This window comes from Accipiter gentilis, chromosome 28 (assembly GCF_929443795.1).
Source record: "Accipiter gentilis chromosome 28, bAccGen1.1, whole genome shotgun sequence".
Classification (NCBI taxonomy): Eukaryota; Metazoa; Chordata; class Aves; order Accipitriformes; family Accipitridae; genus Astur; species Astur gentilis.
The window spans coordinates 21,263,148-21,289,140 of NC_064907.1; the positions used below are offsets into that span (position 1 = coordinate 21,263,148).

General features: G+C 42.5%; 1 protein-coding gene across 5 annotated transcripts in view; it reads right to left on the reverse strand.

Annotated features, from left to right (window-relative positions):
* The window catches only part of AAK1 (AP2 associated kinase 1), an 81,899-nt gene that overhangs the window by 44,824 nt on the left and 11,082 nt on the right, over nucleotides 1-25,993 (reverse strand). For all 5 annotated transcript variants that reach the window (XM_049830742.1, XM_049830745.1, XM_049830744.1 and 2 more), the window contains exons 3-5: nucleotides 9,728-9,846; nucleotides 7,536-7,644; nucleotides 5,174-5,316 (exon numbers count right to left, since the gene is read on the reverse strand). In XM_049830742.1, the coding sequence (XP_049686699.1) occupies nucleotides 5,174-5,316; nucleotides 7,536-7,644; nucleotides 9,728-9,846 (371 nt within the window). The remainder of the gene's footprint in view (nucleotides 1-5,173; nucleotides 5,317-7,535; nucleotides 7,645-9,727; nucleotides 9,847-25,993) is intronic.

Below are 25,993 nucleotides of genomic sequence, written 5' to 3' on the forward strand. Positions count from 1 at the left end.
GCATCTGAATTTGGGACAGCTAATACAAGCTGTCCAGAGCTTTATAAAGGGCTGTAACGCCTTGCTGCCTAGTGGGACAGAGAGGAGGCAAACTGATGACAGCACACACACTTCTATGCTTTCTGAAATTATAATACCTCTCCAGTTCTTTGCCTGCATTTCACCTGTCACTTTGGGTCTTATTCAAAACAAACCTCCGCTTATGCTCACACTTTAGTTGCTTATTATCAGAATGTGTTGGGTACCCTATACTCCCTAGACAGTGGTTGTATCAGCAGACGTTCCTTCAGGCTGCTGAGAAGATGACCCCTTTCTTTTAAATATTATTTGGTAGCTTGAATCAGACAACTGAAATGCTGAAACAAACACCTGGGATAGCTGATAAATAAATAAAATCAGCAGAGTCACTGCCTTTCCCCCAAATACTCACACTTAATCATGCATTAACAAAAGCCTAGCTTGCATCCACCTAAGAAAGCTGTCTAAATGTTTCAACACTGATATAAGATGCGGAAAAACCTGGGTTCAGTTCCTTGCTTTGGCAGAGCTTCCCTGCATTCAAATTCCTCATCTATACAGTGGCATTAACAGTGTGTTCTCTCAAGAGAACACACACGATTTTTAACATATTTATCTTCAAACAATGTCAAATGCTCAGATACAACAAGCTAACACATACTGCTCATATATTTCAAAAAAATCACTAAATAAGTTGTTCACTAACAAAATCTTTTGTATGTAGAGCTCCCCATTCAAGGATGATCTTTACAAGAAGGAAAGAAAAAGAAGTAGTCAGCATTTTAAGCATCAGAAAATGCAGCCAAATTAGAGCAGCTGAGGGGGGAAATGCTGGCTTGAAACCAAGGGTTAAACAACACCCCTTCCCCCTCTCTGCTATCCATCTGCTTTGAATAAAGCATTGCACACAGATGTTCTCCCCAGCAGATCAACACTGACAGCGTTAGTCCCTATTCCCTGCAAATACTCAAATGCTTCCAGAAGAATCCTTCCACTTTATCTGGCTGAGAAGTCTGACATGACTTCTCACCAAAACATCCTCCAAGTATTATTAAACATCAGCATTGGACTATCCAGCAACCAGGCTTGTTCAGTAACTTCCAGGAAAACAAACAAACAAACTAACAAAAAAAAAAAAACCCAAAACCAGCCGCAAAACAAAGTACCTGAATTACTGCTACTGACTGCCAGGCCAGAGAAAACTGTCTTTTTTAAAAGAGTATGGCGGTGCCTTCTTCCAGTCAAACACTCAAAAATCCATAATCCAGTTTTCAGCACTGCTGAGCGCTTACAACTCTGGCTGCAGTCTCTGACATGCCCAACACTGACAAAGTCAGATTTAGACGCCAAACAAAAATCTTCAAGGGAAACTATGAGTTGCCTGAAGTTTTGTTAGTTACAGAATGTAGCTAGCTTCTGTCTTTGCTCTCTGAAACAAACACTTTTCTTTAGTAAAACATTGCACAGAGTGGCAAGGGATAAGACTTTAACTAGCAAAATCAAGACACATTATCCTCTCATGAAACCAATGGCTTCTAAGGCTGGTATTTTTAAGTTCGGGTAGCAATTTGGGAGGGATGCATGACAAAGGTACACTTTCCGACTGCTTTCCAGCACCTTCAGGTCTCTTTAGAGATGTTTCAACTTCCCTCCCTCCCCTGGCACCATTCACTATTTATTCACTATTTACTTCTGAAAGCTTATTTAGTATTTCATAGCAAAGAAATGAATGCAATGTGACATCTCCGAGCACTAACTGATTTTGGCACAGGCATATTCTTAAACACAGTTGATACAAAGGTTTACCATTAGAGGACTGAACAATTTTACATATCACACTCTCAACACAGATCCACTCAAACAAATTCCAGGCAAAGCCTTGTTGGTGGCATCAGGGAAAGACTTGGCATTACAAAGAAGGTTGACGGAAGAAAGCACAGATATAACAGCAGCACTGCATGACTATCTTATCACACCACAAAGTGCAACACTGGGAGGCCTCCTGCTAAAATGAAAGCAGAAGAAACTAAATCCTTAACAGGAGAGCACAATCTTCTGGTTTAATTCAGAAATTAGGGAAAGGAAAAGAGAAAGATATTTTGATCAACAGCATCCTCCAGGGCGACTGACACAGTATTTTGCTGTATCCTGCTGTGTCTACTACAAGACAAATCAGCCACTCATCTGCAAACCAGTCATCTACTCCTGCAACCAGATGGGTTCAGACTAGCAGAAGCATCATAGGTAGAAGTGGGAGACCTCTCACTGCAGAAAGCTCTGAGCTGTAGAAATCAAAGTTGGCTCTAAGCTGGTGCTTTGAGCAATATGCATTATAGGATGTGAGACTGGGAAGACAAGGTTAAATATAAGGTATGCAAACAACTGCCACTAGGTATAGGGTCGCTGCGTAAGTTGTTATCATCAGTCCTAGATAGATTTTTCCCCTCCCTCCACCTCACTAAATAGTCCTCTGGGGTCTGACAATTACAGTTTCTCTGCAGAAATTCCAACTTCAAAGCAGAGACTTCACAACCAGGGTAATATAACAGCCAGAAGATGGTTTGGCCATTTGTTCTTCGCTGTTAAAAGGCCTAACCTAAAGGTATAGGAAGTGTTCTTACTCCAGCGAGAGATAAACAAAAATAAACTTTTTAGGGATTGCCCGGCAGCAGCAATGGCTATGAACCCTGAGGGTGAGGAAAATATCTGCAAGAACAAGCAAAGGTAACCACGCAAGGCAAGCCTACTGCCAATAACCTTACACTGCCTCTACAGGGGTCCCAGCTAGGGCAGAGGCAGCACATGAGGGGCTTCCTAGTTTTTAGCAAAAAGCAGCGTCAATACACGGCCTGTGGCAGTCAAAGCACATCAAACTAAACATCACACCCTGTACAGGCACATCATGCCATAAGCACACAGGGACAGACTGACACAGCACCTGAGAGTTAACCATCAGATCAGGAAAGAAAACCTTAAACACACACAGAGATAGCATACTACCTTTTTCCTGGCCTTTATTTGCAGCGAGATGTCCACTTTTGCCTGTAGGCATGCTGCTTAAAGGTGCTGTTGTCCCCAGCTGTTGGTCACTTCATAGAATCATATCACAGAATGGCTTGGGTAGGAAGGGACCCTAAAGATCATCTAGTTCCAAGCCCCTTGCCATGGAGCAGGGACACCTTGCACTAGACCAGGTTGCTCAACCCCATCCAACCTGACTTTGAACACTTCCAATGATGGGGCATCCACAACTTCTCTGGGCAACCTGTCCCAGTGCCTCACTACCCTCATAGTGAAGAATTTCTTCCTTATATCTAATCTAAATCTACCCTCTTTCAGTTTAAAGCCAACTTCCCATCAGCTGGAGACTGTGCCAACAGGAGTTGTTCTGCTTCAGGCAAAGTCTGTTGGGTTAATTCAAAATCACATCCACAGGCCGCTGAAACTAATCCAGCTGTGTTTGTCTGAAAGGGCTTAAAGACTATTCATACGATTCTTTCTGCTGGCAGAGCTCTCTGGGCAGGAACCTCCAGTATTAGAGCAACATCAAAGAGCTGGAAGGCAAAAAAAGCCTCCAATCCCCACACAGATGTCTGCAAAGTCAACATCTACCCACTCTTCAGCATCTACCCACACCTAGCCGATGGATACCTTTCGTTACACTCAACTTGTGCAAAACTTCTCTAGCCCTTGATCTCTCTTGGAATTGCAGGTCCCCCTTGGCATTATTAAATTTGAACTCAAATAAAGTCAAAACATATCTAAATCATTACTTCTGTGTTAGTACTTAAGATTCCCAATTGCGACTAGAGCTCCAGAGGTCATCATGACAGAAATAACACAATATTCAACTAGGAAACATGTCTCAAAGCAGAGAAGAGCCAACTCTCCGACCTTGGGCACAGGTTACCAAGAACCAGGCCTTGCAAAAACTTTACTGATCTATGCACACAGTAGTGGGCTGGACATCAGACTGTAACAGTCCGTTTCAACTGCAACTCGGTGTAGAATGTAATGCTCAAGATCACAGATGTGCCAGAATTTATTCACATGCCACACAATGAGTTTGTTCTTTATTAAAAAAAAACCAGGGATTCGCCAAAAAGGTAACAGCAGGGGTTAGTATCAACTGGAGAGGTCCCTGTTCCTAAGCCTCATCCTCTCACCCCAGTTTTCCTTGCCTATACAAACTCCTGCAAGAGGCCCATAGACCTTAACAGCTTTAAATCCAGGCCTCAAATTTATAAGACTCCACCTGTCTCATTCTAGAAAAACAGATGTCAGACTTGTTTCATATACTCAAACTGACTGAGCCATGGGGTCACAATCATTTGAAACATGCTAAAGCATACCCTGAAGATTTTTTCCCCCTGCGCTACCTGGCTCTCATTGGCGCATGTGGCATCTTTTGCTCCTATAAAACAATGGCCAACAGCACAAAACAAACATCCGTTGAGGGCTCTGAAAAAAAGAGCCTGACCCTCAAAGCACATCTGAATTTCAAATGTACACAGGAGCCTCCTTCTTGGCTGAATATATTATTCAGGCATTTTCTGAGCTAGTTGAGAGGAAAGGGAACATCTTTTTGTTTGTTTGTTTGATTACAGGCATGGGATTTTTCAAAAGCTCTCCCCACTGGCCTAGCTCTGTTCCCAGCTAAGCACACAGAGTTTTACAATGCACTTTCATGGTCAACAGAGAGCTAGAGGCCAGTTTCAAAAGCTTCTTATGACTCCTGCCCCAAGGCCAACATCTCTGGAGGGATCCTTTTAATGTGGGTCCAGGAAACAAATTTACAGCATGCTTTTTGTGAACTACCTTATAACATCGGCAGCGTTTCAGGTGGTAGAAAGTCACCGTGAATAATTCATCAGATACATTCTGGCACATCTCCTGTGCAAAACAGAACTATTCACAAACATTTGTGTTTTTTAATTAGATCTATAGATGGTAAACATATGGTAAGCAGCAATGAGAGGCTCATTCCTTTTTTTATCTTCCAATAGAGAGAGGTATTTATGTTCACTTTTCCTCATTACTAACAACAGAAACACAGTACTGGTATTCAAAGCCTGTCTGCCATGGCGTAGGCAGCAGACACACACGTTAAGGAGGATGCACGCTCCCTGCTGTATTACTGGAGTCCACAACTCACCTTCAAATCCCTGTGGATTATTGGCGTTTTACACTGATGCAACCTGGCTACAGCTTCACAGGTGTCGCAGAAGATCTGCAGGACCTCATTCTCCGTGAACCCTGTTTGCAGGCGTTGGTTCATGAGGTTCACCACTTGACCTCCTGAGGAGAAACAGACACCAAGAATCAGAGCAGGTATGCAAAATGAGGTCTGGCCTGGTCTAAGCCCCAATCCTACCAGATATAACTTGTCTTAGTCTGTTCCCCATCAAACCGTGGCTGTACAGTCAGCGCACAATTAGTTCATGAGTTCAAATTCAAAATTCACACCAAGCCTTCCCCAGAGGCTTTTTGCAATCTGCTTACTCATCTTGTTTCGTTCTCATTTCCTCACCTAAATCCCAGGGGGTTTTCCCTATCTGCCGGCAGGCATTACATCTCATCTCATCTTTGAACAGTCCTTCAAGAGCAGCAAGTTAGCTTCCAAGGCCCACATTCACCTGGCTATGTTAAGACTCGAATGTAATTTTGCCTAAGCTGCATTTTTTTCTTTCTTCTTCAAAATAAGATGTTTTTGTCAGACTAAAGGAATAAAAGGCTGAATTTGGGGCACCCACAGTCCACAAAATAGTTTGCCACATGTAAGCAAGAGGAAGGAGGAAGGGATACACTCAAAAAACCCATACACTACTAAGTGGCTTGGCTAAAGTCACAGACTGGCAAAAAAACCAACAAATCCATCTATAAGGGAAACTCCAGACAAACAAAAGCAAGTTTTCATGAATGAGTCCTGAATTTGCCTCAACTTTGAGGTTTTGTTGCTGTCAAAGCCTTTCCAAAACAATCCACACAGAGGATTCTTCCCCCCTCAAAACACCCCATATACAGAGAAAAAAACCTCCTTTCTGAAGCTTTGGCAAAACAAAACTGTATCATTTCACATCACAAGTATCAGAAAACTTTATTTCCATGGTATAAAAGAAAAGCTCAGCTTAAAAAAATAGTACAGCTGTGAACATTCTGCACTCAAAATGAGTGCAGTTCTGCACACAAAGACACACTGATTTGGTCCGGAAACTGTTTGACACAACAGGAAAGTAACAAGGGAAAATCCAATGTATAACAGCAACTCCTGTGCTTCAGTCTGAATGCTGGAGACAGAGACAGGCGTATGCCAAGCAGAGCATCTGGCAAAAGCAAGCTACGTGAAAAATACCACCTTGCAGCTCTCCTCCTTTCAGATGGAAGGAAAGGCCTTAGAAAGATGGATTTTACTTCATCAGCCCAAAGTCTGGCACAGAGGGGAGGCTAATGCAGCTGGAGGGAGTGCCTTCTGAATTGCTATAGTTTGCACTTCACAGTGCGGCCTGCAACACGGAGCTGAGTATGTATTTACTAGCACTGTCAGGCCTATTTCTTACAACAAGCCTTGTGATCTTTAGGTTTAAGCTTACAGGGAGCTTACGTAATGATTCCTTGAGCAAAACTACAAGTAAGGTTCTTCCTTTACCAGCAAACAAACCCAGTGCAAGTTAGTGAAGATTCCTGCATCAAAACAAAGCAGCAAAGAAGGCATGGCAGAACAGAAAGCTGTACCATACATGTTTAAAGGCATTTTAGCATCTAGTTGTTCTTGCTACAATGCACCTGGCTTCAGTTAAAAGCCAAACAATCCCAAGAATACCTGTTTCCATCAGCTGCCACCATCCAAAACAGCCACAGACTTCTCAAGTCACCTGGCCAAAACATTATTTTTGCTTAACACTATTCCTGCGAGAGGCATTTGAGCACAGCACATGCGTCATTTTCCAAACACCACATCCTAGCCACAAGAGATCAAAGCTTTGGGACAGCTGGAAAAGACTGGAAGAGCCTGTCTGGCTAGAGACAGCCAAGCAAAAAGGTCAGAGGTAAAAGGAGTACTTTTCAGCTTCACATTATCCATTTCATGCTTCTTCCAGAACAATCCTAAGTCAGGCTGAAGTGGAAAAAAGCTTGCAATATGACAAAAAGTGAAGAAGAATTTCATTCCACAGCCTGGCAGCTTTAGAAGAGCCACTTCTTGTGCGGATCAGCCTACGGAAAACAGCAATACATATTTAAGGGTTCCCCTTCACAACAGAAAGGATCTAGGACCACCCTGAGCAGGGACAAAGGTGGTACCAATCCCATTAACAGAGTCAGCATAGCTTCACTTATCATCCACTTCCCCACACCTAGTTTTGGCTTTGGTTTGTTCAGAATGGTTCCTTGGTAGCCAAGGAAGGGCTAGGTGTAGGAACAGTTTTGGTTTTTTTTAAAGGAAGATGTTGTGCAAGTTTCCTGTAAGCACTGAAAAGGGACAAATCTACCAATGAGTAATATGTTGAGCCCACACTCACCTCGACAGTAGTCCATTAGTATTAGCACTTCCCATACATCGCCACTGCTTACTGAGTTTATACTGGAATCAATGTATCCAACAATGTTCTTGTGGCCAGATAGATCCCGCTGTAAGATAAATAAATTCAAAGCATAAACTAGCCATACAGAGTGAGCAATATTTTAATCTGGTTCCTCTACACTGCACAGCTTTCCTAGCTCTTCTCCTGTGTAGGCGCAAGCTTCTGTCACTTTGGATTAATCGTCACGCAAAACTCGAACAAACCTGATGTCTGTCTCTACCTCTTCTCCTTCCAGAAGGATTTGAGACAAACAGCAGAGAAACAGCCAACCTGACGAACTAACTTGTTCTGTGATCAGTCCACATTTTTGCATGTTCCCTCAAATGGCCCAGGCCAAGCCACCTGGAGCTGCTCCTCCTTTATGGGGAGGGGAGAACAAGGCAGATGTTTTGTGGTAGCCATGCACTTTACATGTTGTGCTTACTGTTCTCATCTCCTTCCACTCTTCTGCTGGCAAAGAGTATCTCAAATCTTCCCATGCTCAAAAAAACCCACTAAGGTAATAAAATAAATTTTAACCTTGCTTTTACAAGTACCTTATTTTAAGTAACTCGGTGGATTAAAGCACAAGTTCTCGTATCAATGACTTATCCATGACACATGCTAAACCTGCAGGAAAAAGTCATTCCTTTGGGACTGACAGCTTCACACACACTCCCAGGTGTGATAGCCAGACCAGTTCAGTGTTCAGCTTCACCAGTAAAAGAAATCAAGAATCTGCTGGCCCCATTCTGCTGTAATGCTGTAGGGTTGCAAAAAGTGCAGTTAAGTTTAAAATACTTATTTATTGCACAAAAGCTAGGAAAGAAGAAAATATGTCCTTTTAGTGATATACTGGTTCTTCAGGGCAAATATTAGTGCTTATGATAAGATTCAGTACAGGAGCAAGTGGACCTGCCAGGTAAGAAGGATACTTCTCACCTTCAATTTCCAGTTTAGCCACACATTTCAAAGAGGCACCAAAGACATGGAGACAGTGGAAAGCACCAGCAAATAAAATCCCAGTAAACAAGCTTCATGAGCACAGCTAAAACCTTTGATGTAAGATCTAATCTCAAATTTTCCCATGTAGCTTTAGCTATGGCAATGACAAAGCATGCCCAAAAGCTTCAGTGCACTATCACACAAACTCCAGAAGTTAACTTTAAAGGCATTAGCCTAGGTAAAAGCTACTTCAAAAAAACACATCCAGAATTGCTACAGGTAAAAGCTTCTGATATGAAGATCATCTACCCAAAACCTACAACTCAAGTTGTAAATTAGCAGAATGAGGATTGTCTATTTCCTTCCCCACCTCACAGTTGCTCTAAATGTTCATCAATATCTTTGAATACAACTTCAAAAGTGGCACTTTCCATGTTTACTAGGCTCCAAACAAGACTAAGAAAATTTATTTGGATCATCTCAATTTTTTTCTTTGTTTAGAGACACTAAGTTTAAAACAGCTCTTTAAAAAAAAAGCTATCCTATCATCTAACTCCTTTTACCCAATAATATAGAGAAACATCCCAGTGCTTATTATAAATACTTCCCTGTTTCAAAAGCCCAGGCAGTAACTACCCCACAAATACTGTTTTAATCTATCAGCCTCTCCAATACAGAGACAGCTCTTCATCCCAACCTAAAAGATAAGAAGCTGTTGTGATACAAATTCATCTCAGGATGGAGGTCTTCCATTCATGCACTTATTTGAGTTCAAGGACAGTTACATCAGAATCATCAGCCTTTTCTGATGAAGTCTAAAAGGCTGAAGACTTTAGCCCTGAACTGAAGACTGTTAGACTTTGAAGTCTAACACACCCAACCATGCTCAGCTCTTCCTCTTCCCATTAAGTCGTGGGAGACTCAGGAGTTTTTTCCTCCCCACATTTTCCTGAAGTTCCCTCTGCTTTTTCAGCTACCATGTTTTTCTTGTCCACTGAAATGATTTACATTTTAAATAATTCAACACAAGATTTTCACATAGTCACATAACTCCAGCAGTTAGGTCTTTCCAAAGAGAGACTTTCTTTTGCTAAGAAAACCCACAGTTTGCGACATGGTGCTACACAGATCACAGGCAAAAGGTGAGCAGGCTCTCACACCATTCCATTCCTAGTCTGGGGCCCCAGTACGAAGCGGTGACTTACCATGATTTGGATTTCTCTTTTGCAGACTTGCAAGTCGTACTCGTTATTGACATACATCCGCTTCAGGGCACATTTCATTCCATTGTTAGTCCTCACAAGAAACACTATTGCAAATCCTCCTGCAGAAGACATAAAATCATCGTATTCATTAACAAAGAAACCTGTTGGTCCTTGCTTCCCACCTTGTCCCTGCTACCATCTCCCTTCAGAGTACAGTCAGAAGGGGGAGGGCACTCGGCAGCTACCAATAGAGCTGTGGTGGGAGCACCCCTTACATGTGCTTAGCTCCAGAGCTTCCAACTCTGCCTAGACAGTTATTTCTGGGAACTAAAAGGAATCCAAGGGGGCGATTAATGGAAGCAAAGTTAACATTTAACATCTCCATAAAAACAAGCAATTACACTGGTTACTTGTCCTGCCAGACAGTCCTTCATTGCTCCATTAATTTCCATTATGAAGAAGAAAGCTGAAGTATAAACAGCAACATTGTCTTGGACAGAAATCAGAGCTACAGATCACCCACTGAACTACTAAAGGCCTAAACTTAAAAGGCTTCCCAACTTTTGAAACATCTAAGTTACATTACAAAGCTGATTTGTGCAAGAAGCAGAAGAAACCCATCTTCCACACATGGTTTGATGTTAGTGCTTTTGAAAAAGGACAGGAGAACAAGGAAAAAAGAAAAACTAACACAATTCATTTTGTGGTCATTGCTATTAGTAAAGTCAGGACTCCCAGGACATACTTGATTTGTTTAGGATGAAAGCCTTTCATCTCTGTAAGCAACGCATCAAAATATATGAATTTTACATTTGTAGTCCTGGACAGAAATAGGAAACTGATTGAAGATGCAGGTATATAAGCATCAAAGTTTTGCACCTGGCTCCCAGACATCAGAATGAATCAGAACAAAAAAGTCGCATGTATCCAAGCAGCCAAGAAGTGCTGCACAATGGTAAAAAGAGAAGCATGACGACATTGTCAATGCTACAACCTGGCAGCACTTCATTTGCTCTCCATTACCTTACAGCACATATTCCTTTTATGCTTAAGGATTTCTAAAGAATCAGCTCAATAGTAAGTTATGATTCAGTGCTGCTGTAGCATTCAGAAGTCCCACGACACCAAGAACTGTAGTCACACGCTGTAAAAAGCTAGTCACATCCCAAAGAATTCTCATTTTAAAAGTCTGAGCCCTTTGGTGAATCCCGTTCTTTACAAGCTGCCACAAACCATCAGATCAACAAGACTTATACAGTTACATTTGACATGTTTGTACATAATTACTACTAGCACTTAATTTAGCACTTAAATGAGTTCCTCCCCATCATGTAAAATGTGACAAGCAAGAAAGCCGTATTTCAGTAAAATTTACTGTTAAAATAGGTTGCATTTGACAGCTGCAGTCTTGCAACAACTGGTGCTTACAAGCTGTTAACCAATCAAACACCACAGCCAAAAGGCCTACTGAAGCTTTTACTAAAACCAGCATTTATTTTTACTAAGAAAAGATTGAAAAAGAGCAAATGACCAGACGGCGTTGCTGTGTTCAAAGTATAACCCTCCCCATTTGTTATCAGACAGCTTTTAGGGCACCCATTACAGCCCATCTTCCAAAACAACCACAGAAGTTACACATGCAAATAACATGCCTCTCAGCATCAGAGCTGTTAGACAAAAATCTCTCTTAGCATGCAAAAACCTTAGTTTTACACATCATAGTTTGTCCTAGGAACTAGACCAGGTTTTCCAAGGAAGCCCCATCAACTTTTAGAAGCAGAACTAACTGGAAACAGCCTGTCCTGGTTTTGGCTGGGATAGAGTTAATTTTCTTTCTAGTAGCTGGTATACTGTTGTAATTTGGGTTCAGTATGAGAATAATGCTGATAACACGCTGATGTTTTCGGTTGTTGCTAAGTGGTGTTTATACTAAGTCAAGGATTTTTCAGCTTCTCACACCCAGCCAGCAAGAAGGCTGGAGGGGCACAAGAAGTTGGGCGGGGACACAGCCAGGAGAGCTGACCCCAACAAGCCAAAGGGATATTCCATACTGTGTGACATCACACCCAGTATATAAACTGGGGGGAGTTCACCTTGGGGGTGCAGATCGCTGCTCGGGAACTAACTGGGCATCAGTCGGCAAGCGGTGAGCAATTGCATTGTGCATCACTTGTTTCGTATATTCCAATCTTTTATTATTATTCTTGTCATTTTATTGAAATCATTGTTATTTTATTCCTTTCTGTCCTATTAAACTGTTCTTATTTCAACCCACAAGTTTTACTTTTTTATTTCCCAATTCTCTCCCCCATCCCACTGTGTGGGGGGAAGTGAGCAAGCGGCTGTGTGGTGCTTAGTTGCTGGCTGGGGTTAAACCGTGACACAGCCTCAGAGAAGTTGCAAAAAGATGCAACAGAAAGAATAAAAAAAAAAACAAAAAAAGAAGAAAAAAAAGAGTGTCAGGACATTAATTAAAGGTCTTAAAAAACTATAACCAGGCTGCAAAATGGATATTCAAATTCAGAAAAATGGGACATGGCTCTGCGATACAGGAAGCCATACAGATGCTGCTCACTCCTGCCAGACAGGGTTTTAAAACCCTTGTAACTCTGGAGGGCCTCATTTCTTTATATTGCTCAAATTCAGACACAAAAATAACCCCTACTCTCTCCCTTAAACTGCTTCAACTTGAGGATCTCAAATTACAAGTCATTTTTAAGAACTCTTAAACCCACAGCAGTAGCCTTATTGTTCTACCCTAGCCACATTTGTCTCATTTCTGGAGAACAAATCTGCACATCCCGCTGTGCTATCTTTAGCTTAAAGGATGTCTATGTTGAAAAAAGCAAAACAGCACTCTACTGCTTCCCCCTACCCCTCTTATAACACACAATGGAGCCAGCAAGAAATAAGGGACCCAAAACCAGCACCACTTCCTCAATCCCTACTTTGTTAACACATTATGCTTTTTAAAGTCACTGGAGAGATCAGGTTTGGACTTATTTTTTTTAATTTCTGCACAATATTTCCATGGACCACGGATAAAATCTAAAGAAAACATTAAACCAACAAAAAAAATTGTCTTTTTTTTATTACAGAGCCTCAGTCATCATCAAAACTTTTCGGGAATCACAGACTTTTTTTTTTTTTTTTTCCTTCTCCCAGATGAGAAAGTCAGAAGTCATCCATCCTCTCCAGGAGTTCAGTTCCCTTCCCACAGCTCCTCCTGCCAGGCCTGGAGGCCAGCAGGATACTGTGTGTCTGTTTACAGTGCCACACTGAGCAGAAAGAAACATGAGCTGAGCAGCAAATATAGATGAATTAAAATTTTTAAAAAAGAAAAGCAGATCCATTAAATTCAAGGACCTTCATCTTCTAAATCTTTGCCAGTCCCAGTGGGACTGGTACCTCTTCAGACCAACTGCTCATGTCTCATTAGCAAAGTTTTGGGCAAGGTACCTTTCCTCTAGTCTGGATCCTGTGTTAATTAACAAAGACATTCCTAGAGCACCCTCGCTAGAATATGTACATCAGGCTATTTTGCTTACATGCAACCAGGGCCAAGTGGCGAAGAAAACTGTAGATTATGCAACAGAGAACATAGCTAAACCATCCTGAAAGCTCCAAGGAAAGAGAAATTTAGAATCTAAAATAAATAAATACAAATTAAGTAAGTTAATGCTTTCTGATACAGGACTGCAACATCAACACATCGGGACCTGACAGAAACATGGCCTGGAGCATCTTCCAGATGGAGCAGCGAGAGACGAAAACATCAGGTTGAGCCGCATCCAAGGAAGAGGAAGCCTGCAACATTTGCAGAGTTGTCACAGTACTTACACAAGTCCTAGGAAAACTACATCCTCACGTCCTTCTCTCCCTTACCTTTAACTCCTGCAAACTTCAGCTGACGACACCACACATGGAAGCTGTGCAAAACCATTTAACTTACTTTGTCTGCAAATACACCTACCAATTTGGTTACTTTATTATTAAACTCCCACTGACTGCAGATTAAAGCATGACAATTTTGCTACTAATAAAAGCAGCATGCTTCTCTCCAGAGAAAACAAGTATTGATTTAATCAGGGTACATACAGCAATTTTTGCACAGCAATCTAGAGTAAGCGATGCTGCCATCAGAGAAGCAAAATTTGATGACCCACATCCATTCAAGAGAGGGTGCAGGTTTTACTCTCTAAACAACTAATACATCATCTGGTCCGATTGCCTCGGTTAAAACAGACCACAATAGTCCTTCCAAACTACAGTTTACCGAGCTCAGGTTCTGACTGTATCCAGGATTTAGTCCAGAAAGGCACAACATAATCAAGAACGTTTAACTTCTCTCAAGTAGTCATTCCACATTTAAATCAGAAAAGGTGTGAAAAATACCACCCTAATTTGTATTTCTCTGCATTTATTACACCTTCCACTGCTAATTGGCTTTAGTACTGCCAGTTTTGCATGCAGAGAATGGGACTGCAAAACACTCAGTAAAACAGCAGGAAGATGAGGGAAGCGGAAAGCGATAGAAAAAGAGCACAAAGAACAGTGGCTTCTTGCCACGCTCCTCATACAAAAATGCCTCTAGAAATACAAGATAGCAGGACTTATGGGCCAATTTTAAGAATACCAAGAACCTACACCTGCAAACTGGCTTCCAAAGGACAGGGCAGCAGGTGCACAGGCAGAGCAAAGAAATCAGGCCACAAGCTTCCATGCATTGCACACATATTTACAGAAACAGGGCTTGATCACATCCATGCACCAGAGTGAATCAGAACTGCAACAGGAATCCAGCTCCTTCCAGGAGTGTTTCAGGCTGCAGGTCTTCCCAGGGCAAGGTCAGAACTATAGGTGTATCTGCTTATAGGTTTCTCAGGCAACAACCGCCATATATCTGAATGCCTGGAAATGGCAGGGATGCCCTTAGTGGTCTGTACCTAGACCTAGAGAGATTTCCTTTTAAGTTTCTTGTGCACACGAGAAGATTTTGGAGCTTTGGACCTCCCAAGTCCCTCACACTTTTATTACTGACTGCTCACAAACTGCACATCCTGCTACATAAAATAGCAATTGCCAGAAACTGTTGCATTGCAGAAAAGGTTAACAGTAACACCACATCCACATCACCATTTTAAGGTTAGGGGTTAAGGTGCATAAGTAGGTTACCAGCTAATACACCTGAAGCATTTTGAAGCACTTGAAACCTTTCTATTGGCAACTGTGGCCAATACTTCAGATTCATGCTAAAAGAAGAGTTCCAGAAGGACCTGTACTCCCACAGCTACCTCAAAAGCAGCAACTTTGTTGGTAAGCAGCAGACAGAAAAGGCAGATCACATTTTTCAGAAAGGTATGACAAAGAAGAGGGCAAGGAGGATCCAATAGATGGCTGAAATTTTCACTTGGCAGCATTAGACAGCCCAGAACAGCGATGCCGTTTCAGCACAGCCTAGGAAGAGACCAAGCTATCAAGCACCTGGACTGGAGCCAACACTGCCTAATGAAGACTTTCTAATGGCTTTAAGAGTTTTCTTTCACCTACCATGCAGCATTACACAGAAGAGGGACCTGTTCACAGAAGCTGATGGGTGTCTTATACTACGGGTTGCAGCGCTAAGGACGCTCTTGCTGTCTGCTTGGTCACCACTGCACTGAACAAGCAGATTTTGCTTAGACAAGCCACCCAGCACCCATCTGAACTCTGACGGTTTTTCATAGCATCATGCTGAAATTAATACACTTACTTTAGCTTTTAACTATCTCGCTAACAGGTGCTCCCCCTGGTTAACCATTCCTCCTTGCACACTACGTATCTACAACATTACCACCTCATCAGCCTCAAGGACTACTTTCAGCTTCCAGAGCCTCAGACCACAACCGTCCTTATTCCAGTCCAACCCCCAACTTCGCTAAATCTGGGAAAAGTTGAAAGGAAATAGATCAAAGGCAAATTGACAAGCAATTATTATCAAGCACTGCCAGATGCACATTACAGGACCATTTACTTCTATTTCCAGTGAACAGCAATGTAACCCTTCCAACGGCCAGAAGTTGCCAGCTCTACTGCACTATGCCAGCTCCAATACAATAGACAGACGTGCCAGGATTTGTGTACTGCAAGCCAACCAAGGTCAGCTCAAGAGCCTGCACTGCCTCAAATGAAGTTAGATAGCTACACCACACATGGCCGGGGAGGGTGGGTCACACACAAGGCAGAGCTTAGAAGCAAAGCCATCCAGGCACTAGGAACATCAGCATGTCTTTGCTAGTAGAGCCTTTTTTCCAGTACACGTATGGAAAGCAAAAGGCACTAGACCAGTCCAGGCTTCAGATGAAACAGAGCAAACAAACCCAGAGACTTTGCAAGCACCAGAAGGGAGAGAAGCACTGAGCCTGAGAGTCAGCTCAGAGGACAGTCCTCCCTTGCATTCATAAACAAGTCCTGTGATTTAAAGTTCTGAAGGAAATTCAACTCTTTTCCCATACAAGCCAGCAGAAGCTAAAATACCACTCTCATTCTAAGTCATAAAAAGTTATTTATATACTCATCCATAAGACATATTAACATTGTTGAACAGGTAGCACGCAGTCCGTATTGCGATCACTATCAGCTTAGAGCCAGCAACAGCCATAGGTCTCTTGAGAAACCATCACTGTCTTTTGCACTTCGGCCTGTATCTGTCTCTACAACAGCATGGGAACACAGTTATCTTGCTACAGGCTTCTGGCCTGACTATTTTTCTTGCTAACTGGTTTTAGGATAAGCTGGGGAGGGGAAAAAAAAAAAAAAGAAAAAAAAAAGGGGGAAGTTCCAATTATCTCCAGTCAATACAGATGCCAGAGCAATTTTCCATGCAGGTTTGTGTCACTGTACTGGCCAGTTTCCAGCGCTGGTAGTTATATTTTCAGCTCTTCTGTAATTTCAGCAGGATGCAGAACTCTTCACTGCCAGACAAGCACTTCTAAACCAGGTAAAGCCAGCCACAGAAAGCTGCACGCGATACCCTCTCAGCTCCTTGCAAGGTAAGAAGATAGCACTCTGCTGCATTTAAGTGATTCACATGTACTGCAAGCCTGGAATCCTCTTGCAACCAGAAGTTACAGGCAGCCAGCAATGCCAATCTGCAAACAAGCACAAGAAGCTGCTTCCAAGCAAGTTGCACTAACTAATGTTATTGTCAGGAAGTTTACAGAGAAATGGGTTGCTCCTCCCATCAACCTTTTGTGATATGCACTTCCAGAGCTGCCTTTCACTGGTGAACATATTAAGTGCTGCTATGGCAGACAAACTGTACACTGAACACTGCACACTTTACCCTTGATGGACACAACGGCCCTCCGGCACACTCTAGGTTTCCTGGAACAACAGATCCATCTTGTCCTCTTGGTACAGCACCATTGGTGTTGGTAGGTAAACCATCAGAAATAGCTTGTCCTGAGAACCGCCTTCCTACCAGCACGATTACTGTATCTTCACACACAATGACTTACTCAGCTGTTTGAGCTGCATTGAAGTTCTGCTCCAGATCTTCAAACACATCCTATCAGATAACTATTTAAACAGCAGAGAAGAAAACAAGGTATTACTGCAGGCAGGTTTTTGTGCCTGCCAGACAACGGGTCCCCACAGAAAGCCTGTTTTGCTCATGCGGAGCCAAAATAAAGCAAGTTCAACCGTAGCCAGATTGTTTGAAGCACCAACTCAGACCACTTCACCCGAGTTAATCATAGTCCAGAAGAGGACTGGCTGGCCTCTGCCCTGTACATACAAAGGAAAGCAGGTTAGATTTCACACGATCTGCAGGACCAAAGGCTTTTTCACAAGCCATTAGTGTTCCCAAAACACACTGTATTTTCTGCGTTACCCTGCTATGCTAATCCACTACCCTCTGCAAGAGACAGCAGGTACGCCTACAAAATAGAAATAGCTTCATCCAAACCCAATTAGGCAGAACACCTTTTAAAATCCACTCTAAAAGTACCTCCCGGAGACATTAAGTGCTGTTTGCACAGAAGCAAACGAGACATGTAGTGTGATGACCTCCCAGCTGCATGCTTGAGCTCTGCAATAACAGCTACAAAAACTTCTCCACTGCATGGATGTGTCTTCCCTTTGCAAACACATTCAGGTTTTGTCTTCGATCACATCCCTCATTTTTTTTCCAAGGTTACGTTATGTTGGATAACTTGAGGAGGAAGAATCACTCCTCTTTTCAGTTAAGGTAGTCAAATCTCTGGGCTTGAAAGAGCCAACTATCAAGTCACCAATTCAACTTTAAAAATAATCACTGCTTCATTTTGGATTTTCTCCCATCACTGTTCTACAAACAAATTAACAATATCTGGAATTACCGTAGTTCCTGATAAACGTTCTGGATGCCACTAAAAACTTTATTCTTCGGGGGTGAAATTCTTTTCTGAGCTGGACAAACAATGCATGTGGTTTTCCACTGAATTGTTTCCAGCTTTCTGTGTTTTAGCTTTATCTCATCCACCTCAAAGCTCTGCGTGCCAGACAGCCCACCATGCTTTAGTACTGAAGCTGAGGGGACAATCAAGTGCTTTTCAGATGTCCCCAACTGCTGTAGGAATATCTAGCCTCCAGGGACAGCCAGCAAGGCATTTTAAGCTCCGGTTGTGCTAGCAGGCACTTAATTTTAAGTGCTTTGCTGAGCCAGGCACAAAGCCACTCCTTTGCACAATCCAAATACTTACCGATTCTTATCCATCAAGAATTATGTCATATTTTGCCTTATCTCATAAGCCAGAAGAACTTCCTTGGCATTTACTTTCCTAAGTACAAGGGGCAGGCTCACTCAATTGTTTTATTCCCCACACCTGCCACCCCCCCAAGTCAGGATGCTGTGATCCAGTTACGGGAAAATCATATCAACTCCCTTGCACAGGGTGTCTGCAGCTCACCATTCCCGAAGCTTTATTAAAATGTAGTTCCCAGCACTTACTTTTCCCCACAGTCGTAGCCACAACCAGCTGACACACAGACACTGAACATTACCCATCACTGGACTTCATCACTTGGCAACATCAGAACCATTTTCTCTCTGCTGCTGTACTGAGCAAGCCATCCTGCACCTCTCACACCTCTCTCTAGCTGGCATAACATGCAGTCATTTAACAAAAAAAAAAAGTTTCTCCCTAGTTGTGTATACACAATAGTCATTCCTTCCAACCCAAACTATTCGATGATTCTATGATATGATCCTTGATCATAAAGCACCAAACTTTTGGGGCATCTTTTCCAGGGACAGAGATGGCTTCAGCAAACCTCAACTTTGGAGTCACCTACCCTTTACCACAAAAAAAAAAGGCCAAGGAAAACACTTTGGGCAGAGTCAAGCAATACAATCATCCATAATTATTTTAGACAATGGCCAAGTTCGGCCAACACTAGCATCAAGCTTGGCAAACACATCAGGGAAAAGCGCTCAGATGTGCCAGTGCTTCTCTCCTACAGCTCTTAGTGCCAGCTTTCAAAGGTGAAAGAATAACCCAGTCTTGGTTCTCCCCACCTATAAACCAGGGATGAAGATGGACACATGGCTCATCTGTAAGACAGGGAAAAAACACCAAGGTGCCCTGGGATTCTCTCCTCAGGCCACACTGGGTCTGCTGAGCAGCAGAGACCTTCAGAAAAACTTCCCATTACTGCTAGAAAGCATTACTGTGCATCACAACGTGAGTCTCACTGTCAAGAGGAGACTCGCCTGGCAGCTCCTATAAAAAGCAGCACACTTGGTCCCAAGAGCACAGCAATAATGGGAAGGAAAGCAAAGGGCACCAGTCCCTTACTGATCATGTCTCACGTGTGATGATCTTGTGTTCCCCTCCACACAGACAAATATTTGCTGGTTAATTTTTATATGGGCTTTTTATTTTAATTATAGCTCCACTACTCAACTATGATGGGCATTAGGTTGATAGTGCTATTTTTGTCAGTATTAATCTGCACTAACATATTCTTTCAGCTATCTTTTATTCCACTCTTCCATTGCCTAGCATGAGGGTATTACTGCAGCATACCTGCTAAAAAAGGTACAATTTTAAATCCCATTTTACCCCTTTTGATACAACTTCTCCATCATCTACGAGCTCTTTGTTTCCAGGACAGGAAATTTCACCCCAAAATAAGTTTTCTGTTCCAGTAGTAACCCTTTTTGTTACCAAATGTGCCCACAAACTGGGATCAGTACAGTGAAGTGTTCTGCTTTGATACATAACAAGGAATTGGAATGGTCAGGATCACTGCACATAGTTTTTTCTGCTTTATGAAGCATCTACACCACCTTTAAAGTTAGGCAGAGATGTCAGCATTAACACCTTTAAAGAAAAATACAACAACTCAAGATTTTTTTTTAAAGTGGTTTGAGATTTAATTAAGAAGCCACAGTAATGAGGCCAACTCTGCTTTAGGGCTGTAACATCCAAGATCACAGCTATATCAAAGAAAGCAAAGATGACACTGATACAAGCTATGATTTCTTGAGTTCAACCTGGAACATTATCTCTGCTCCCACTTCCATGAGATGGAGATTGTCAGAAACACAAGCAATTTGCAAAGAAATCCTCTGTTCTTTAAGTCATGGTCTTAAAAAGGATGTCACTAGGGTAGGAGAACCTGTGATTCACAAAAAAGGCAAAAAATTAAGAAACTGACCAAAGAACACACAGGTCAGTGTGATAACATACTACTCATAGCAGCAGTGTGAAGCAAAGGCCCTGCTTACACAGCTCACGTCCCTGAGCTCTGCTTTGCAGACATGAGCTCTGCAGGCCATCTCCAGAAAGCAAATTTGTGCTGGAAGGACACCTGAATGTGTCCAACCAGGGAAAGACCAGAAAAGACCCCTCAAAGCACAGCATCTCATAGTAAGAGATAGTAGCAAGTCATCCTAACAGGATGGGACCAAATCTGCACCCAGAAACCCTTCACATTACATTTTGGGTATGGCACAACACACTACCAACATGAAGAAACATTTGTAGAGGTTTCCCAGTACTGCCAGGTATCAAAGGGCCCTGCCTATTGCCAAGAATCCAGTCTTGAAAGCGAGCATTAGATCTGTTACTCACAAGCTTGCTTCGGTCTGGTGAAAGATTAATCACCGATACAGTCAAACAGCATTTCCTACACCCTCTGCTTTTTTAGAAAGCAGTAGGAGGTAGTCTGCTACTACAAAGCCTGCAGGCAAAGGGGCACTTCAGTTTTCCCTGAGCAAAGACACCAGACTCGCTGCAGCTAAACAGATAACTAGCATGGCCTCCAGTATTTTATTCCTTTTTCATGGTCATCTCCACCTAAGCAGCATCCCAAAAGGTGAACACGTTGGGCCTTCAAACGTCTCTCTCTCTCTCTCCGGTGGTTTTATAGCTTTATGACTAACATACAAAATCTGCATAAAGAAAGAGGATTTTATTCTTGCCCCAGTGGAGTCAAATGGAGGTAGGTCGAGGATAACAAGATTAACAGACAGAGAGATGCTTTCTCCAGCCTCATTTCACCCTCTCCAAATTGCAGTAGGATGCTGGTAAGCAACACAGAACTGTCTCACTGAAAAAGGCATGGCCCTGTGTCACTGCATCACCGTCTGGCACAGGATTTCACCTGACTCAGCCTCTCACTTATAGGCAGGACTGACATTGCCCACAGTCACTCCTGACACGTCTGCCTAACCTGTTCTTTAGCTACTCTACTTACACATTCTCCACATGCTCTTGAACAGTTTATTCCTGGGGTGTTGTTAACCTTACCATCAGGAAGTCTCACCAAACTCTCTATTGACTTGATTTCAACCCCAGATTCTTACCCTACACACGACAGACATCAAGCTACTGGCAGCCTTTTCTCCACAACCTCCTGCATAGCTGGAATATGCTATACAGAGTGTCTTTTCCAGATTACGTAGCACAAAAAGACTAAAAAGACTTTAAGCACTGGCGGTTGTAATAATGTTCTCCTTTGTGTTTCTATTTTGCTGTTTTATTACTACATGCTGGTGTGTTCATCATGACACTTGGGGTTTGGGATTTAATTAATGCTTATGACTCACTCTCCCACCCAATTCCATAATCCTCTGGTTACATTAGGGTATTTACATGTTATTTTATATCCATATAAGCAAAGATTATTCACCCTCAAGTTGCATGCACAGAAAACACATAGCCTATCCTAGAGGCACAGGCTTGCATCATGTCTCAGGAGTACATGCACATAATTGGTATTTGTTTCCCACAATCCAGGCTACAAAATTAGGATGCTCTTTACCTAAGCTAAGCCATGTCAACGGCTTGCAAGCTCAAGCACAAAGTAGTGACAGGGTGTGCTCAGCCACCAGCTGAAACAGAACAGGCTCATACACAGAAACCCACAGCTCAAAGTGCTACTTGAATGACTTTCTGAAGGTGGCAATGAGAACAGAGGGGTGAAAAGCAGGACATGCTGCACAGACAACAGAACAAGCAGTAGTCTCTGCGGAACCAGGAAGGCCTGAATACGGATCTCCTGGTCTTACTACACCCAAGTTCCTCTAACTCCAACCAGGGCGCATGTTTGTGTGTGTGTGTGTACATGTGTGTTATAAACCAAGGAGTCCAGTTCTGAACAAGAACAAAACAAAAACCCTTATCCCCTGCCAACAGACTCTCCAGCTGAGAAAAGCAGATAATAATGCTAAACTAAACAGGTCTACTCTCAGCCGAGATTTCCTACCTCAAAGGAAATAACAAGCTTTACTTAGTTGGGTTTTGTTTTGGTTTTTTTTTTAAGTCACTTGACTTATGCTAAAGCATAACAGTGCCAAGTTTAAGGGACTACTTCAATCTAAAATGCCTGCCCCAGCACCTCCTAGAGTAGTATTTAGAGCAACCTGTTAAGATGAACTCTATGTATCAGGAATACAAAACACTGGTCTCTGCAGGGTAGAAAGTAGGGTCTCTGTACAGTACTGCAGGTGTTCTCCTTCAGCTCAAGGTCTCTAAAACACAAAGATATGAGTCCTTATAGTCCATGCAGGCCTAATAGCTATGAGGCAAGTGAGACCGCAGAAAACAAAGTACCATGCTTCCTTTCACACACAGCAGCAGTCCCTGGGAAGCTCCCCATGCTCATTTCCAAGAGGAAAGATACAGCTCTCAATGGCTTACCTCCCCATATTCACCTGTACAGGGAGTCAAACACCATTAAAACAAAACAAAAATCAGTGTAGATTCTGGTTGGTTTACTGAGCTTTCAGTTCTGGGTTAGTCTGTTCCTTTGAGCTGCTTCCATTGTCCCTAAACAGCACTTTAAAAGGCTTCACACTGGAGTAGAGATAGAACTGCTCTGGGAAACTTATCGAATCAGATCTTGAAACATCAACCGCCAATTAAATAGTCTGAACATTTAAGAGTTATCTGGAGGGCAAAGAATAAAAAGCAAACCACTAACTCTAGCTGAAAGAGCTTCATCTGTGTAAGCAGCAATGGTCACAATCATTCAAATTTCAACCATGTTCTGACCATTTTAAGTGGCTGTAGGAGTGAATCAGAGCTTCAGAACTGCGGGGAAAGTAGATAGCACCTAGATAAAACATAAAGGACACCTAATATTTCAAAACAGGAAATCTGAAATAGGCACAAACATCAGGAGAACTAGATGAAACCTGCATCTCCCCAGATGAGATACTAAGCAGATGGAAAATTAGTGAAGCAGGTATATTTGCAACAAGATCAGGAATTGAATAGAGATCATATGCAAAAGAAGATTATAATAGTGACACAACTGTAAAAACTCAAGAGAGCCCCAAGTTAAACTGAACTTACAGGAAATGCAGCTTTTCATTTCATAAATATTTCTATTGATACTTTAGCTAAAGAAACTATACAAGGAACATGGACACAGGTTGTGTGTCAAGCTATCCAAGGATTGCATCCTCCTGACATAAGACGAACTCTTGAAGAATATTCAAACTTTGCTCAGCAGCAGCCCCATAAAATCACCAACTTGCCTTCCCTCCTTGCAGAGCAAGCATGTACAGAACTCGCTTCCTCCTAGCAGAGGCTGGGGCTTCACAAGTTTGGTCCTACTGCCAGAGGAAAGCAGTGTTGGGAAATCAAGGTAGATTCTGTGTTCACCTGGTTCATATTCACATCAACACCAGTTCTGAGCAGAGCAGGTCATAAACTCACATTCAATCCTCCATTTCACACAGAGAGCCTGTGGCAGAGAATTACACATGCAACCCTACAGCTCCAGCGGTCACAAGGTTTAGGCGTGAGGCTCTGCACTCTTCCACCAGTGATAACTGTTTTAAGCAGCAAGAAATTCTCCACGCAGCTCACATTTGAGCTGGAAAGAATTTGGTCTCCACAAAGTAAATTTGCACATACGAGCAATATAGTTTCCATGTTCTATTGGCTTAAAAGAAGAGGAGCCTCCATTGCTGGCCAGCAACAATCTGTTAGGCAGCTTCACACTGAGCAAGTTCGCTGGGCACAGAAAGCCCAGCATCTGCGTCAGCTTTGTGCCGGATACAAAATGCAACTGCTGCACAACTGATTTAGTGGAAAGGGGGAAAGAAAAAAAAGGAAAAAAAACAGCTACAAAGATATCTCCAGAGTCATGTGCATCCATTAGACAGCACACACCATCAAGGTAAAGGCCTGCATCCAATACTGCAAAAAAGCCCAAGATGTGCAGGCAAAGCCCTGCTTTTTAGAACTCCTCTCACTACCAGCCTAAGAAAGCAGTAGCTCTCGCAGCTCCAGCAGCAGCACTGCTTAAGCTCTAGTCTTTAAATACCACCAGACAAACTTTAATAGAACAGCTAGCATACCTAACAGAGCAAAGGACTTCTCCCCAGGTAAAAGAAAGGCTCAAGCTCACGTAGAGCTCGTGGGTCAGATTCTCAGCAAGAGTAAAGCAGGGACATAGTTAGCCCTACACAGATTTACCATAGCTGAGAATCCTAATGTGATTATCCAATATTACCAACATAATTACAGGGCCCTCGCTTAGTGTCATTGCTGCAATATCTAGGCCATGACAAGACAGATTTAGATTTACAGGCTCCACCCTCTTCTGGGCTCTTTTTAAATAGGCAGTACATCACAGTTAATGTTGGCGTGGCAGTCACGGCCACAAGTGCCTAAATTGTGCAAAATAATACAACCAGAAACGTCACCCAATACAGAATAGAAGCAAGGTCTTCACCTCTCCTACTTTTAGGATAGCAAGACTGGTTGGTTAGGGATTGTTGTGGTTTAACTATGACATTCACAATTGCAAACAGCCACAAAATATTTATAGAGTCACAGACATTTTCACTGCATTGATGACACGGAAAAAGCTTAACTGCCTCTTCCTCACTTCTCTGGGTTTTATTTTGATAGGTCCGATTTAAAGCTGTTCAGCTTCATTTCTTTGCATTTTTCAGGACCCTGTCTCATTACAGGGCCCTGTCTCAGATCTTTAAGAGCCACTCCTCTGCCCTACACGATACTCCTTCAATTCCCAGCCAGTTCCATGGAGAAAGTAAAAAAAAGGAAGCTGTAAATTACAATATAGCAGAGAAAGGGAGAAAGAAAAAAAAAGGGGGGGGGAGGGCAGGGGAAGTAAATTAATCTCTGCCATGCAACAGCGTCTTAGAAGCCTAAAATAATCAGTGGGCAAGATCCATCCTGTGCATTAACTCTGCGTTCCCTTTTCAAGAGCTCTAGTCCAAGGGCAGGAATAGCTTGTCACACTACCCAACCTCTAAGAACACAGTCAGAACACAGCCTGGACACCTCAATTTAGGGGTATTAAAGTCTCACAGTATTTGTGACAGCAATTTCATAACAAATAACAGCTCACTAAAGGCTATGGAACTGTACTGGCCTTCACAGCAGGAAGCACGTTTAGATGTTCACGTGGGTAGATTTGCTAGGCATGTGCTCTGTTTTACAGTCTTGTGCATCCACTCAATTCCTCCCTGACAGGCAGACTTGGAAATCCAAAGCTGATGGAGCAGTGTTTTATTACTGTGCAGCAAGATACACTGCCTCCAAGTAGATTACTTGGCAAAGCAGACTCAGTCTCTCTCTATTGTGACAATTTTAGTCCTTGAACTTCCCCTGTAAGACTGGGGAAAAAAAAAAATTAATGGGTCATGAATAACTCACAGCTTAAAAAAAAAAATCATTTATTTAGTTATCAATCAGCCCTCTAAAAAGCACATTTCAGCTGCTATTATTCCAAGCAGCTGCTAATAGCATCTGAGAC